General features: G+C 38.8%; 3 protein-coding genes across 3 annotated transcripts in view; 1 reads left to right on the top strand and 2 right to left on the bottom strand.

The window, feature by feature from the left end:
• myo18b (myosin XVIIIB) overlaps positions 1 to 17,156 on the bottom strand; it is an 880,426-nt gene that overhangs the window by 346,266 nt on the left and 517,004 nt on the right. The gene's annotated exons all lie outside the window — the stretch shown is intronic.
• tuba7l (tubulin, alpha 7 like) lies at positions 319 to 7,540 on the top strand. The gene is given in 6 exon segments (NM_001002230.1): positions 319 to 428; positions 2,080 to 2,302; positions 3,206 to 3,354; positions 3,437 to 3,589; positions 3,996 to 4,523; positions 6,931 to 7,540. Coding segments are annotated over 6 exon segments (1,353 nt in total). The 5' UTR covers positions 319 to 425; the 3' UTR covers positions 7,228 to 7,540.
• vps37bb (VPS37B subunit of ESCRT-I b) overlaps positions 10,072 to 17,156 on the bottom strand; it is a 9,602-nt gene continuing 2,517 nt past the window's right edge. Inside the window, 2 exon segments of the mRNA NM_001030214.1 lie at positions 10,072 to 10,750; positions 14,624 to 14,694. Of these exon segments, the coding sequence (NP_001025385.1) occupies positions 10,412 to 10,750; positions 14,624 to 14,694 (410 nt within the window). The 3' untranslated portion in view covers positions 10,072 to 10,411.

The following is a 17,156-nucleotide window of genomic DNA, read 5'->3' as shown; positions in this document are numbered from 1 at the left end:
ACACCGCATACGCATAGATTAGAAATTAATTTAAAGATACAGAATTACTAAGCAATATATACAAATACATAATAATTTATCTAGTAATGCAATGAATGACGATCTAGTAATGCAATAAAATTTGAATATTCCCGCTTTACTAATTATTTGAATTTGATTTGACGCGTGAACCAATAACAATGCGCCTACAAAGTTATTGACGTTATATTATAATTACAGATTCAAAACTCAGCCACTAGCCAAGAGGGTAGGCGGGGCCAGAGTTCACAGTCATATAAAAGCAGTCAACGTAATTTCAAACAGCATAATCGGAAACCGTTGGGATTTGCACTGACAGGAAGAAATAACATAATACTAAAAATAGTTTTATATCATAAACAAGATTAACAAACTACTTTAATCAACTTTAATACAATCCAGTAAAAATGGTAAGTAAATCAGTCTTTATATGTTATCCGAATTACACCCACGGAGCCGTTAACGTAACTCAAGCGACCAACGGTCAACTTTCTCCTCAGAGTTGTAATGTATTAACCCTAACCCTAACGTACGCTTTATTCATTTGTTTTCGTACATATTTTGACGTGTTGCCGCCTGGAAAGTACTTAAAAAACAAACACAGGTCCTTGAAAATGCTCGAATAGAGCTCGGGAATCTACGTTGCGGTCGACCACAGAAAAAAACGACAATTTTATTGTGATATCTTTCGAAAAGCACCTCACAAACTCTCGGAGGAAAATGGACCGACGTGTATATTACCTTTATAACCGTCTCTTTGTCTGAGTAGCTGATAATATGCATTCCATAACATTGTGTCTGCAGCGGTGAAGTGTAAGTGGAGATGCCGAGTATGAGAGCGCGCAGAAGGGGCGTATCCGGAGCGGATCTAATAAACGATTTTAATCGTAACTGACAGGTCAACAAGGAGCTGCCGCAAGAATACATCTCCATAGACTATTTTCTTTATTAACTTACCTGTAGCACGAGCACTTACAGTTTATAACTGATAAGAGTATACACGGTGTCCGAATTATACAGTGACGATCAGACGGGTCAACTTTACATTAGTTAGTGTAATACATGCTTCAGTCATTTATTTATGTATTGTTAATTTGATCTAGTTTATTAATACAACATATTTCAATTTTTCTTTTGTTTTTGGAGGGATATTTATTGTATTTTGACCTACAGTATCATCATGAGCTCTTTCAGCTGTTTCTGTAGGTCAAACTATACAAATTCCATCTAATTTGACGTTACTTTCAGGCTATATGTAGATATAAACACCTTTTTCATATTTAAAAAAAGTATTGTGAATACTTCCGATGTCTATCAGCCTTCTATATCTGCCAGTTTCAGACTGTTGAATGATTTTTTTCTGGCATAACTTACACTGATTGACGTGACTTTGCATTCACAATGGTATGAACCGTTATAGGGGTGGTCATATTTATATTATCCATTATTTTAATTATTAACTTTATTATTTAGAAACACATCTGAGTAAATTATTTCTCAGTATTTAAGGGCTGACCCCCATACATCTTGTTTTGACATCCTTCAGGGGGAATCAAGTGTTATTTTGGAGGGTCAAACCCCCCTGTAATTAGCACCCTGTGTATATATGATACAAAAATCCATAGAGCTCAATGAGAATTAGCCTTACTTGTCCTAAACACCAGAACACATTGCGATGAAAAATATTAAGTGTAAATTTTACATTTTCACATTGAGTGAAATGTTAAGTAAGTTACGTTACGGACTTTCATGGCGGTACATGTGCTGGGATATGAATTACAAAGGTGCTTGATTTAAAATTAATTGTGCTTCAAAAAGTCCTTGAACCAAAGCCTCGTCAAGACTTGTTTTAAAGTCCACATAAATCGAAAGTGGTGACCTTTTCTTTTCATACTGAGATGCAGTTCTTAGACAAAAGGAATATTAAGAGAAAAGTGTGGGTGTGGCTTGTTTTTTTCTACTGTGAGCCGATTGGATGTAGTAAAGTATGCATATTTTATTTTAATGTGCACTTTAACACTACTAATATGTTTGTTCTTCCGGTTTGCTGTGTCCGGTCAGCGTGAGTGTATCTCTGTTCATGTGGGCCAGGCGGGAGTTCAGATTGGCAATGCGTGCTGGGAGCTCTACTGTCTGGAGCACGGCATCCAGGCAGACGGACACATGCCGAGCGACCACACCACCTCCGGCGGAGACCAGTCCTTCAACACCTTCTTCAGCGAGACCGGTGCTGGGAAACACGTTCCAAGAGCGGTGTTCGTGGACCTGGAGCCCACTGTCGTCGGTCAGAATGCATCTGCACTATAGTGCTGTCACAATAACAGTGTTATACCCACATAAAACAGTGTTAAATGAGTGGTGGCTAATATCAATATGCGAAGTAATTGTGTTTTCGATAGAAGTGTTGTTACTGTCACACTATTTCGTGGTACAGTTTTAGTACAGTTTAAAGTATTGTTAGCGCTAATTGACAGTTTGCATTTTCATGACTACAAGTTTTCATTAAAAAAGTACATTCACAGACAAAATCTAAATTTTCTAAGATCACAAAATGACTAAAACAATTTAAATCAATACAAAAACAAAACCTCGGCCTGTCTAGTAAACAAATGATAAAAAGTTAATAAAAATGTATTCATTATTTTGATATTCATATGTTAAATAATGACCATTTAAGTTTATTTTTGTTTCTTATAAATTGTTTATTATATTTTCTGTTTAAAAACATTAACTTTTTAGAATATTTGCATTTAATTTTAATATTAATTCCAACAACACATCTTATTCATTTTAGCTGATGATAACAACTATGCACATTTAATACATTCTTATAATAATAATGATATATACACAATAGTCAACATTTGAAGTGAATCAAAAAGTTTTTTTAAATTTTCAAGACAAGAATGTGTGTTCAATAGTTTTAGGACAACTTTGATGCAAGGTTTTGATCCACTTTAAATGTTCACTGTTGTCAATATATATTGGTCTAAAATATTAATTGTATTTTTTTTTTTTCGATTTACATTTTTTTTTTTTCCAACTTTAAAATGTAAAATAACAAAAAAATTACAACATCAAAATAGTTAGAGATATAATAAAAAACCCAATGATGCATCACAAAAATAAATTTTAAATTGCCCTGAAATTTCACTATCTTTTTTTTTCTCTCATCTTTCACCTTCAGATGAGGTTCGAACTGGAACATACAGACAGCTGTTTCACCCAGAGCAGCTGATCACTGGCAAGGAGGACGCCGCCAACAATTACGCCAGAGGACATTACACCATTGGCAAAGAAATCGTGGACCTGGTACTTGACCGTGTTCGCAAACTGGTAAGACGTTTTCTTCCATTTAGGGATTCTACTTTTGTCGCAATTACATTTTCATAATTTAATAACATGTTTTTTTTTTTAGTGCGATCAGTGCACTGGACTGCAGGGATTTCTCATCTTTCACAGCTTCGGCGGTGGAACCGGTTCAGGTTTTGCGTCTCTTTTAATGGAGAGATTGTCTGTTGACTACGGCAAGAAAGCCAAGCTTGAGTTTGCTGTATATCCTGCACCACAGGTACCGTGTTTTTATTGGTCATCCTTCACTTGAATATGTTGAAGCATCATATCTTAATTATTATGGTGTATAAATGACTAGAACTAATTATTCAACAAGAAAGCAAATGCTTGCTGGGTCTTTGATCAGCAGAAACCTACTGTAAGTGCAGGCCTGTAGATTGTTCATATTTTTAACAGATGCACTCCTCTACAGAAACAACCCGATCAATCTACAATTATAAACTCTTTCCAAATAAAGATTCTAGTCATCTGGTGAAACTGTATTCATATCTCAATATATATGAGCAGTTGAAAACACTGAAATGTTTCGGCTGACCACTTATGATGAAAAGACAAACCTTACCTTATAGAAGCAGGGCATTTCAAGACATTGTTGAAAAATATCCTGTTCCATCTGTTTTAAGGTTTCCACCGCGGTGGTCGAACCCTACAACTCCATCCTGACCACACACACCACCCTGGAGCACTCGGACTGCGCCTTCATGGTGGACAACGAGGCCATCTACGACATCTGCAGACGAAACCTGGACATCGAGCGGCCCACATACACCAACCTCAACCGGCTAATCGGCCAGATCGTGTCCTCCATCACTGCCTCCCTACGCTTTGACGGAGCCCTCAACGTGGACCTGACAGAGTTCCAGACCAACCTGGTGCCATATCCGCGCATCCATTTCCCGCTGGTCACCTACGCGCCGGTGATCTCAGCAGAGAAGGCCTATCACGAGCAGCTGTCTGTGGTGGAGATCACCAATGCCTGCTTCGAGCCCGCCAACCAGATGGTGAAGTGTGACCCTCGGCATGGGAAGTACATGGCCTGCTGCATGCTGTACCGCGGAGACGTGGTGCCCAAGGATGTCAACGCCGCCATCGGAAGCATAAAGACTAAGAGGACCATTCAGTTTGTGGACTGGTGTCCCACAGGCTTCAAGGTCAGTTTGCTCTGGAAACAAATAAACACTCTGCAAAATAGCAACTTGAAGATAGTCAAATATCTACAGGTATATTTGTTTAGGAAGAATAGCTGACAGACTGTTTAATTATTAGAAAATAGTGCACACTTGAGGTTAGGGCTGCACAATATTAAAAAAATCTGACATGGAAATGTTTTGTTTTTCTGCGAAATATGTCACAATATGAATATAATTTCACCAGATGAGGTTAACAGCTCTATTTGCAAAGACTAGGATTGGGATTTATCTGTGCAGTGTGTTTGCATACATTTTAATTAAGCATTCATAAACGCAACAAAGCAAAAATAAAAGTGAAATAAACACTGCTTTATGGTTATTTGGAGAGTATGACAGCATTCAAGTACAGAAATTGAACAATTAAACATAAAATAACATGGTGCTCATTGTATAAACAATTTATAATTAATAATATTCAATATCTTTCTCTTTTAATCTTTAATAAATGATCTAATCCTGCGATGTGACTTTTGCGGATACACATATTGTGATATGGATGCTCAAATGATATACTGTCAGCCCTACGTGAGGTGCTGATGTGAAGCGGAGTGGCTGTTACACCTCAGTTGTGCATTATTTTCCAATTCAAACTTCCTGGAGTGCATTAATTCTTCTTTGGTCTCTACTATTGAGATGTTTTATTTAAGAGTCTGTCAGGTGTTTGTCCTCCTCAGACCACTCCCATGTGCAGTACTAGTTTCTCCTCCTCCTCCTGTTGTTTTGATGTGATTTTTGATTGTTGTAGAAGTGAAATAACTCTTAATTATTCAGCCGAGTGATATGGAGCTGTAATGCGCTCAAAACCTGCCTGAACTACTTTAGCTGATTAATTTATCTGAAATCAACAGCACACATTAGAATGCTCATCAGCCAATCCAAATCAAGCATCCAAACACAACATTGTAGGGCTGGGTGATTTGGCCTAAAATAAAAATCTCGATTAATTGAATATTTTTACCTAAATAATGATTAATGATCGATAATTTTATTGATTTATTACAAAATAAATAATTTTCTGTTTTTTTATATTAAAAGTAGAAAATAAGCAGTATCTCTTCGAAATAAAATAACTCTTGCATATCCTGTAAATAATATTTTCTGCATCTTCCGTAAACATATGTTTTAATTTACATTATAATTTTGATGTAAAATATGTCGTCTCAAGGCATCTTTTAATCATCGAGCGGGGTCATGTGACTCCACATGCAGTAAGGTAAGTAATAGAAAAAAATTTACCTGGAAAAAATAGATCTATTATTGGTTCTGAATGTCAATTTCAATTACTTTTTGATTAATCGCCCAGCCCTTCTACATTGTGTGATATTCATCATCATAATATACTGATTTCTGAATGATCAGTGAGACACTGAAGACTGGAGTAACGATAATTCAGCTTTACATCACAGATATAAATTACACTTAACTGTATATTCACACAGAAAATAGCTATTTAGAATTAAAATACTTCACAATATTAATAATCAAGGCGGCACGGTGGCTTAGTGGTTAGCCTTGGAGCAAGAAGGTCGCTGGTTTGAGTTCCGGCTGGTGTTTCTTTGTGGAGTTTGCATGTTCTCCCCGTGTTGGTGTGGGTTTCCTCCAGGTGCTCCGGTTTCCTCCACAGTCCAAACACATGCGCTATAGGGGAACTGATTAACTAAATTGGCTGTAGTGTATGAGTGTGCATGGCTGTACTGGGTTGCGGCTGGAAGGGCATCCGCTGTATAACACATGCTGAAATAGTTAATAATAATAATAATAATAATTCCTTACATTTATATAGCGCTTTTCTGGGCACTCAAAGCGCTTTACACAGTGGGGTGAATCTCCTCATCCACCACCAGTGTGCAGCATCCACCTGGATGACGCGACGGCAGCCATTTTGCGCCAGACCGCACACCACACACCAGCTGATTGGTAGAGAGGAGACAGTGATGCAGCCAATTGAATATGGGGATGGTTAGGAGGCCATGATGGACAACGGCCAGTGGGCAGATTTGGCCAGGATGCCTGGGTTAAACCCCTACTCTTTTTCGAAGAACATCCTGGGATTTTTAACGACCACAGAGAGTCGGGACCTCGGTTTAGCGTCTCATCCGAAAGACGGCGCTCACTGAGCAGTATAGCGTCCCCGTCACTATACTGGGGCATTAGGACCCACACAGACCGCAGGTTGGGCGCCCCCTGCTGGCCTCACTAACACCACGTGAGGCTGTTCAGGCTGGCAGTTCATTCCACTGTGGTGAACTCTGAATGAATAATCAAATAATTGCAGCATTGATGTTCACTCAGCAACAGTGTATGCACATATATGAGTGTTGTTACGTGTGCTTAAACATTTAACTGCTTTGTTTCTGGCTGTAATCAGGTCGGGATCAACTACCAGCCGCCGACTGTAGTTCCAGGAGGAGATCTGGCCAAAGTCCAGAGAGCAGTGTGCATGTTGAGCAACACCACAGCCATCGCCGAGGCCTGGGCCCGTCTGGATCACAAGTTTGATCTCATGTACGCAAAGAGAGCCTTTGTGCACTGGTATGTCGGAGAAGGCATGGAGGAGGGCGAGTTTGCGGAGGCTCGGGAAGATTTAGCCGCTCTGGAGAAAGATTACGAGGAGGTGGGTGTGGACACTATTGATGGAGAAGGAGAAGCGGAGGGAGAAGAATAAAGCTTGAGTTCACTACTAAAGTTCCAATAAATAATAAACATGGACACCTTTATTAATCTTTTAAGCATTTATTAATCAGCATAAAAAATTGTAGTCACCACTAACTAATCTAAACAGCTACAATATACAGTACTTTACATAAGGAGTGTTACAGGTTACTGCGCTATTGATAAACAGTTCAGAGGGTTCTGCACCATTAATTGTCTTGAGAAACAGAATTAATTGTAAATGGCTTTGAAGATTCAAAGCACGACGACTGTGATTAAATGCTTTATTCGTCTTCATTAAACGTCACTTGTTTGTTCTGTTGCAAGGCACATTTGATTTCTTTTACCTGTACTTACATCAGTATAAGTGACTTTTCTTTCGTGACACACTTGCATAATAACATCCTTCATATAAAACGCGCACAAGAACTGTCACAACCCAGCATGACAATTGTTTTTTTTTTTTTTTACATCAAAGTACCGGCACTTCTCTGCAAAGACAGATTTCATCAGTTATACAGAGCCAAAATAGATCACTTTACATTGTAAACAGTGTTTGTTTATTTGAATAATATAGTTCTCGTCTTAGATTAAATATGCTAGCTCTTTTAAGTGTATTTCGCTTCAGTTAAGGATAATTAAACTGTTTGATTTCTTCTAAGAAAGTGTTTCCAACAGCAGACCTACAGTCAGGCTGGTCTATTAATGCCACAGGAGTGTGTGAACAGTAGAGGTATAAATGAAAACTGATTAAGGGTTAAGTTCAACAAATATGCTATTATCAGAAGCGCTCGGGGTACAGACGGAGTGCATCTTTGGTCAGTTTTAACCCAGGAGTCCAAAATGCTAATGTTTTCTCATTATCATTACAGTGTCAATAGATTTTTTCTCACACAAATACAAAAGTACACAGTACAATTGTCTTATATATGCATAAGAATAATTTCCACCTGATTTAAACAAAAATGTCATTTTCAGTCAGTCAGGAATATTTACAAGAAAAGCAATAACCCAAAATCATGTCAATGACGTTTCATTCTGAATTATAATCTCAATGCATCTCACAGCATTTTATGTTAAGCAAACTATCAGAAATTAATAGTGTTAACCATCAAGCAGGTCCACACAAACTCTGTGACTAAACTCTGTGGGCTGGATTTAATGGAGAGGAGACTAGGTTGCTGAAATACAGGGCAGAGAATATGGCTTTTCACATTGCGCTTAACCCCAGTTTATCATCACTCTAAACACTGCTTTCAAGAGTTTTGAGTGTAACTTGAAGATTGTGGTGTTAAATGTGTGCAATAATGGTGTTAATGCTAGAAAACATTATATTATATGCAACCAATTATATTGTGGTATATATATATATATATATATATATATATAAATTATATGCAATATTATATACACCAAACTTGTTCCTGGAGGGCCGGTGTCTTGCAGATTTCAGCCCCAACCCTAAGCAAACACTAAACCCTGCTGGGACACCGGCCCTCCAGGACTGAGATTGGTGACCCCTGCTGTAGGTGGTCACAGAAACACAACACATATACAAAGTGTTGTCAAATGGCTGACAAATACCACAATGCAGCGTAGGTCTTTGTATCAATCGTCAGGAAAATGACAGGAACAAACACAGCACTAGGTTGGCTATACTGTAGTATTGTTGTGAAAATTAACTTTAAGGGGCCGATCACACCGAATGTGCGTTTATATTCCAAAGACGCGAGGTGCACCTCACTGCCTTTTTGTTGACAAGAAAAAAAAAAAAAAGAGCGCTGTGAGCTTTCTGTCACGAGACAACGACTGAATCAGCTGGGTATTTTGCGAGAGTGTTGCTGCTGATAACTTTATAACTTTAACATCTAATAAGATTGTGATGTTCAAGATTTGTAAAGTCATAAAGTTTCGAATAACTCAGAACAGCAACCACAAGTCTCTCCTCCATTTCATTTGCTTGGAGAAAGAAACATGAGACTGACGTAACACGCTTTTTCTGCTCAGAGTTGACTTTTTTCAACTGCATGCGTAAGGGCAAAAACACGAGGTGCAGCAGGCGGTTAAAGTATGGCGCATAAGCAGCGCGCAAAATCCTCGCGGACGTTAGTAAACTATTTTTAAAAAGTCGCCTCGACGCATAAAGTGCGTTCGGTGTGATAGGCCCCTTACTCTTTTTAGAAAATAATGTGCAGGTGTGGTACATTCTCTTCTAATAATTCAACAGACTAAAGTCAATTATTCTGTTGATCAATTATCAGAGTTAAATAAACATTTATTAACAAGGATTAATCATTAGCCATGGACATGTGGATTCTTTTCACAAGACTGTAATGACACCAACAGCATCCTAAATCCTTGAAAGTTTTTAATATATTTATGGATGGATGAATGGATGGGTATATAGATGGATGGATTGATGGATGGATGGATGGATGGATGGATAGATAGATAGATAGATAGATAGATAGATAGATGAGTTCAGAAGCAAAAACCTCTAAGTGCCATCTGTAATTTTTTTTACAATGAGCATTTTTCTAAGCCTTTAGGTTTATGTTCAGTAATTTTATATTGAAAGTGCTAAAAATAACTCAATATTTACCATAAAAGTGACATTTCTGAACCAAGACATAGAAGCCTGAGAAAAATGGAAGTGTTAGAAGAAAATTTCAGATGGCGCTAAGAGGGTTTTGCATCTGAACTCTTTAAATACTGTATATAAAATCATCTTTAGATAAAATTACAATGAACGAATAAGCGCGTGTGTGTGAGGTGTGTATGGTGGCAGGACAGTAAATCTGACAAGGTTTTCTCTTCTAGCTGCCTTTATCAGTCTCACACTAGTGTTTTCTCTTTCTGAAAGTCTTGATAACACCATCCTGGAGTTTCTCTGTCATTATTTCAGCTAATAGGATTGTAGAATAATGATTTGTTGTTTTCTCCCAGTTTTACCAGACTTCACACTATGACCACTTCTGCTGTGCAGAAACACACACACATGTGGAAAGTCTCCATTATCAGCAGTGGTTTAGAATAATGACCCGGGGTTAACTTTTTCAAGTGTGCAAAAAGCCCTACAGATTCAGTGTGGACCTGCAAAACAGAAACCCAAACCTGTTTCAGATAAAAGTGCATCTAAAGAAAGAGGAAAAGACGTTTCACATTCTAGTGGAGAGCTTCAGGTCTGAGGAGCATCATTACAGTATAAAGCCTGGAAGAGCCGAGCCGGGTCCTTGAGGATATGCAGATGAATATGATGATGGCATGGCGTTTGGCAGATTGGCATACGGACAAGCAGACGCCTGAGACGTGGGTTTTACATGAGCTGGAGATCCATTGGAGAGCCTCTGGAAGGAGTTCAGACTCTCCTGATGTTCATTGGAGGATCCATGAGGAAGATGGACACCCTTCAGCAGCATCTCCTGCAGTTTATCGATCTTTACTCTCCTCAGGTGCGCCAGCTTTCGCTTGCTCTGATAGTCATCGATGAAGCTGTCTAGCGGCATGGAGCCATCAAGGAACGAATCCGCCATATTCTAACAAAGATAAGATTATTAATGGTCCTGGGAAATGCTTTAAAAATGCACAACGTAATCCCAACTGAACTATGAAGCGAGGGCGGAACAGAGAAGCCCCTCTTTATAAAAACAGCCAATAGTGTTTAGTCTTCCCACAGCTCTGCCAGTGAGAGTGGTTGAGCTCAAGCACATCAAATGAAAAGCCAATGAGAAAGGGGTGGGGCATGTCCGATACTACAGAGCATTTGATTGGTCAGGGCGACCCCTGTAATTTGCATTAAAAAAAATTTGGTTCATCAGCATCAAAGCAGAGGACCTGAGGGTTCGCCCCTTCAGAGTTCATCAAGGAGCAGTAACTGCTTCATTCCGGATGTCATGCAGGGATTTAATTGCAGACTTACCTATGCTACTGTGTATGCAATATAATGATATTGTGTAGTCCTATAATGTGCGCGTATGTGAAAGCTGCTGACAATATAAGAGATTATGAGATGGTTTTAAATGCGCGCGGCTGTGCTCACCTTTTCTGCTCTCACAATTGCATGTCACGACTACGTGCACTCTCTGTACATTATAAATAAAGCCATGATGCACATGTGTCATTATCCTCTGCAAATCATCTGTTCTCATGTCATTTATTCAACAGGCAGGCATCTCAAATTTAATACCTGAAAGTGTCTTAAGTAGATGATATTACAAATGTATAAAAATATATTCAATGTAACTAATTAAATGCAGAGACTACGCTGAAGGAAAGAGAGAGTGATAGTGATCAACTCTTTTTAGTGATGTATGATACTTATTTCGGGGCTGCACGGTGATGCAGTGGGTAGCACGATCACCTCACAGCAAGACGGTCACTAGTTCCGAGTTCCGGCTGGGTCATTTAGCATTTCTGTGTGGAGTTTGCATGTTCTCCCCATGTTGGCATGGGTTTCCTCCAGGTGCTCTGGTTTTCCCCACAAGTCCAAAAACATGGTATAGGTGAATTGGGTAAGCTAAATTGTCTGTAGTGTACGAGTGTGTTTGGGTGTTTCCCAGTGATGGGTTGCAGCTGAAAGGGCATCCACTGCATGTGCTGGATAAGTTGTCAATTTATTCTGCTGTGGCGATCACTGATGAATAAAGGGACTAATCCGAAAAGAAAATGAATGAATGAAGTATACTTATTTCAGGGTGAAATGTTAAATTAGGCTACTCAATTCAACTGGACCTGATATTTTAAGGCCTTTAAACGACTTAATGGCTTAAAACAGTTTGAATTGTTGACTGACTAGTAGTTTATTTATCACATGGAATAAAGAGCCACTAAATTACAGGAAAATTTATATTCTGTTGACACAAGAGCACTGAGTTAGTGGCTCCATCTAGCGGTGATGTGTGGATCTGTCCCGAATTTATGTTACAAAGTACTGTAAACCTATTATTTCTTAGGTGGCTATTACACTGCTAAACATTGAAACTGCTAAAACAAAAATAAACTTGAATTGTTTAAATATATAAATAATACATGCATTATTATTATTAAAAAGTATTGTTTCTAATATTTATTTAAAAACAAGCACAAATATATACAGTTAAAGTCTGGATTATTCACCCCCCTTTGACTTTTTTCTTCTTTTTAAAATATTTCCCACATTATGTTTAAAAGGACAAGGAATGTTCACAGTATGTCTGATAATATTTTTTCTTCTGGAGAAAGTCTTATTTGTTTTATTTCGGCTAGAATAAAAGCAGTTTTTAATTTTTTAAACACCATTTTAAGGTCAATATTATTCGCCCCTTTTTGCTATATTTTTTCGATAGTCTACAGAACAAACCATTATTATGCAATAACTTGCCTAAGTACCCTAACCTGCCTAGTTAACCTAGTGAAGCCTTTAAATGTCACTTTAAGCTGTATAGAAGTGTCTTGAAGAATATCTGGTCAAATATTATGTACTGTCATCATGGCGAAGAAAAAAAAAATAAATCAGTTATTAGAGATGAGTTATTAACACTATTATGATAAGAAATGCGTTTAAAAAAAACCCTGCTCTCCGCTAAACAGAAATTGGGGAAAAAAATAAACAGGGGGGCAAATAATTCTGACTTCAACTGTATATACATATATTTCTCTTTTTTTTCTCATATGCTGATCACATGAGTATTACTCAGTGACTACGTTTACATGGACATCAGTAATCAAATTTTTCAATAGTATCTTGATGCAACCTTTATGATGCATGCTGAGATTGCGTCACTCAGCGATGCAATGTCAGACACAATGCGCTTAATGGAGTGAGTGACATCACTGGCAGGTGGGGTTAGGTGAGTGCATTAAAAAGCATTGGATGCAGCTCAGATTGCACTGCACCAAGTCTGCATCCAGACCCCTCTCAAATTATTTGCCTTAATCTAATTAAGACAATAAAGTGATTTAAGGGCCCACCAAATTGATTGACAGTTGCGTAACATATCTCCGTAGTAATGTGTATAATCATATCAACAAGACAGGACGTGCGCAAAGCAACTGGGAATAAAAGGTCTGTTCAGTTTGCTAGGATCATCAATCATCAAATGTGATCAAGAGTGAGTTTCACAAGTTTAACACAGTGCATGATAATGCAATACAGCGATTTACTTCAGCTTTACTTCATCAGCACAGGTGTGTCTCAGAACAATTATAAAAGAAGACGCTTCAATCCCGGTTTGTGGACGTTAAATCAGGTTTATTTTGTATACTTACATAACAGATATCCACACAGCAGTGAATATTAACCTGTATCCTGTCACATATGCCTGCAAAAACTGTCTGTGTGTGTGTGTGTGTGTGTATCTGTGTGTGTGCGTGAACTTTATAACAACATTGTGTGCGACTCATTTTTGTATCTCCACAACAAATACATCAAATAATCATTGGGAAAGTTCTCACAGTAGTATTTCTCACAAACGTCACGCGAGATCTGCTCCCTTCATGTCTGTCTGTTGTCTGATGCAGTCGAGTGCGGAGATTGAGGCACACTTACAGGCGGTGGGCAGGGAGGACTAGCATTAAAGGAGCAGTCCACAAAAACAGCAACACAATGCTCAGAGCTAATAATCACAAACTTGTGAAAGGTCTAATAAATAATCTAAAGAGAAACTTTACAGACATTCTGGAGACGCAAAAGACTGTAAAAAGGGGTAACCTAGGTGCCCTGTAAGGCGTTTACATGAGCTGCTTTTTGAATGTTCCTTTCATGATCCTGTTTTACAACTGTAGCACATAATTTGATTAACACCATTGCGTCTCCACGCCATTCAGGTTTCCTCTAAAGTTTTCTGGGTGTTTCATTTTTAATTTGTGAACTTTAACTGCAGATTGGCACTTTCACTTTCATTCAGGAACATTTCATGCATGCCCCCCTTGACAAACGAGATATTGCATGCAACTATGAACTGTTGGAGGAGGGTAGTTTTAATGGCGTTTGATACCGCACGCTGAATGGAAGAAAAAAAACCTCTGCCTTTCACGGTGTATGTGGTCTTTACTGACTCGGTAGGTGCAAAGAATAGTGTCAAACAGCCGTGTGTGTGTGTGTGGACTATCCCGTCGCAAAACACAGGGAAAAGTCCTACATGATGGTAGTAGTTTAATTTCAGTGTTTATATGTCAGTACTGCACTTCAATAATGCGACTAAAATCAGCATACTCCACATGTCTTGATTTGATTTCTCTTTAGTTCGATGATGATCTTAATCTGATTAAAAATGTGCTGTTTACATGGTAGACTCTTAATCAGAGTGTTGTCTTAATCGGATTATTGGTGTCCATGTGAACGTACTCAATGTCAGTTACTCAACTGAGAGCCAGTGATTTTCCCTGCAAAAGTGTTTTGATATTGGGGTGAATGTGAGAAACGCCTTTACCTCGGTCTCCTCCTCGATCTTCGCTCCCTCGGTCTGCAGGAGAGCCAGTAGTGTGTCTAGAGAACTGCTTCCTGGAGGGAAAAATAATACAATATTAGCAATTAGTTTTAGGTAGGGTTGAAATGAAAAACTTTACTATTTTGGAATTGATTACTTAAGCTTAAAGAGATAGTTTGATTGAAAAATGTAACATTGTTTACAATATTATTAGCGTTAATCCACAGCCTGGTCAAACAGATCCCAGCGCACGCGTCAATGTAGTTGGATTGTAGTCCAATTACTTTTGATGCCAAAAGTAGTAATCATATTGTACATAATGTTCAATTTTTTAATTGTTCAGCTTCACAAGACCTTAGTGTGTCATCGGGAGCCATGACTGGATTTGGACTCATTAGTATGCGTTTATTTTTATTCTAATAAACCTGTCACCATTCACTGGCATTAGATGAATTCAACAGATCCAGCTCCAAATCTGCTTTAATGATCTACTGTAGTTAAAAAGGCACAGCTTGGATGAGCTGTAGGAGAGTAAGTTGACAGGAAATGTTAATTTCTGGGTGAACTACATATTGTATTTATATAATGCGTTTATCGTGAATAGCCATACACCCGAAGTGCTTCACAATCATGAGGGGGTTCTCTCCACACCAACACCAGTGTGCAGCTCCACTTGGATGATACTCAGCAGTGCCGGTGCTTCACCACACACCAGCTATGGGTGGAGTGGAGAGACAGTGATGGAGCCAATTCAGTGGATGGGGAGGCCGTGATGAGTAAGGGCTGATGGAGGGAATTTGGCCAGGACGAAAGGGTTACACCCCTGCTCTTTATGAAAAGTGCCATGGGATATTTAATAAGCACAAAGAGTCAGGAGCTCAGTTTAATGTCTCAACAGAAAGACAGTGCTCACTGACAGTATACAGTCCCCTTCACTATACTGGGGCATTAGGACTGATAGAAACCACAGGTTGAGCGCCCCCTGCTGGCCCCACTAACAACACTGCCAAAAGCATCCTAGCGTTCCCATGTGGTCTCCCATCCAGACACCGTCCAGGCTCAGCCCTGCTCAGCTTCAGTGAGTAACTGCTCTTGAGCTGCAGGGTGATATGGCTATGGCAAATAACGTTAAAGCCATTTTTCAATAACATTCTGCCTAACTGCCGTCAAATAGGACATTTAATAGTATATATAACAGGACATTTACCTTTTTAACAGTCCAAATAACCTTAAGAATGATTTGCATTTTAAAGCCAACCCGACTCTACATCATAACTTTTCAATCCAGATGGACGGGGCAACCATTACTGCATCCAAAATAGTGAAAAGCCTTGGAGTAACGATTGATGACCAACTAAACCACATTTCTAGAACTGCTCGATCTTGCAGATTTGCACTCTATAACATCAGAAAGATCCGACCCTTCCTATCTGAATATGCAGCTCAACTCCTTGTTCAAGCTCTTGTTCTCTCCAGACTGGACTATCGCAACTCTCTACTAGCCGGGCTTCCAGCTAACTCTATCAAACCTCTTCAGCTGCTTCAGAACGCAGCAGCACGAGTGGTCTTTAATGAAGCTAAAAGAGCACATGTCACTCCGCTGCTCATCCGTTTGCACTGGCTGCCAGTTGCTGCTCGCATCAAATTTAAAGCTCTGATGTTTGCCTACAAAGCGACTTCTGGCTTTGCTCCTTCTTATCTGCTCTCACTTCTGAAGATGTATGTGCCCTCCAGAAACTTGCGTTCTGTGAATGAACGTCGCCTCGTGGTTCCATCCCAAAGATGGAAGAAATCACTTTCCCGAACTCTCGCGTTCAATCTGCCCAGTTGGTGGAATAAACTCCCTAACTGCATCAGAACGGCAGAGTCACTCGCTGTCTTCAAGAAACCACTAAAAACTCAACTATTTAGTCTCCACTTCACTTACTAATATGAAACTCCCTCTCTGACCCCTCCACTAACTACATTAATTAATTAAATTAATTTAAAAAAAATAATAATAATAATAAAAAAATACTACTGTTTTGCTTCTTACACTTGCTTCACACACCTGAAACGTGCCTACAGCACTTCTTCACTGTTGCTCTTATAGTTGTGTAAGTTGCTTCCTTGTCCTCATTAGTAAGTCGCTTTGGATAAAAGCATCTGCTAAATGACTAAATGTAAAGTGTTTATGGCTGTTTGTGTTATTATGCTTTTCTATAGTCAAGATATGATCAGTGGCATAAAATGATCTCAAAATGACAATAATAATTGCTTATCGCAGGGATTTCTGTGACAATATATTACACAATAAATACTGCTTACTGTGAAGAGCCTAACAACAAGCTATTTTTAGCATCTTCAAATCAATGGAAGTGAATAAGAGTGGAGGTCTCGAGCCAAACATATTCCAGTGGCTGCACCCGCTCGCACATCAAGAATAAGCTCAGTATGTTAAAGTATTGAAGATGCAGATTATGCTGTGGAAGTGTCATGCAACTGTAAGCTAAACAGAAATATGAGCCTCTGCTGTGTTTGCATTGCAGATCCTACA

This window comes from Danio rerio, chromosome 10, assembly GCF_052040795.2.
Source record: "Danio rerio strain M-AB ecotype USA chromosome 10, GRCz13ab, whole genome shotgun sequence".
NCBI classification, from domain to species: Eukaryota; Metazoa; Chordata; class Actinopteri; order Cypriniformes; family Danionidae; genus Danio; species Danio rerio.
The sequence above is the reverse complement of the archived record's forward strand: the minus strand, read 5'-3'. Positions and strand labels throughout refer to the sequence as shown.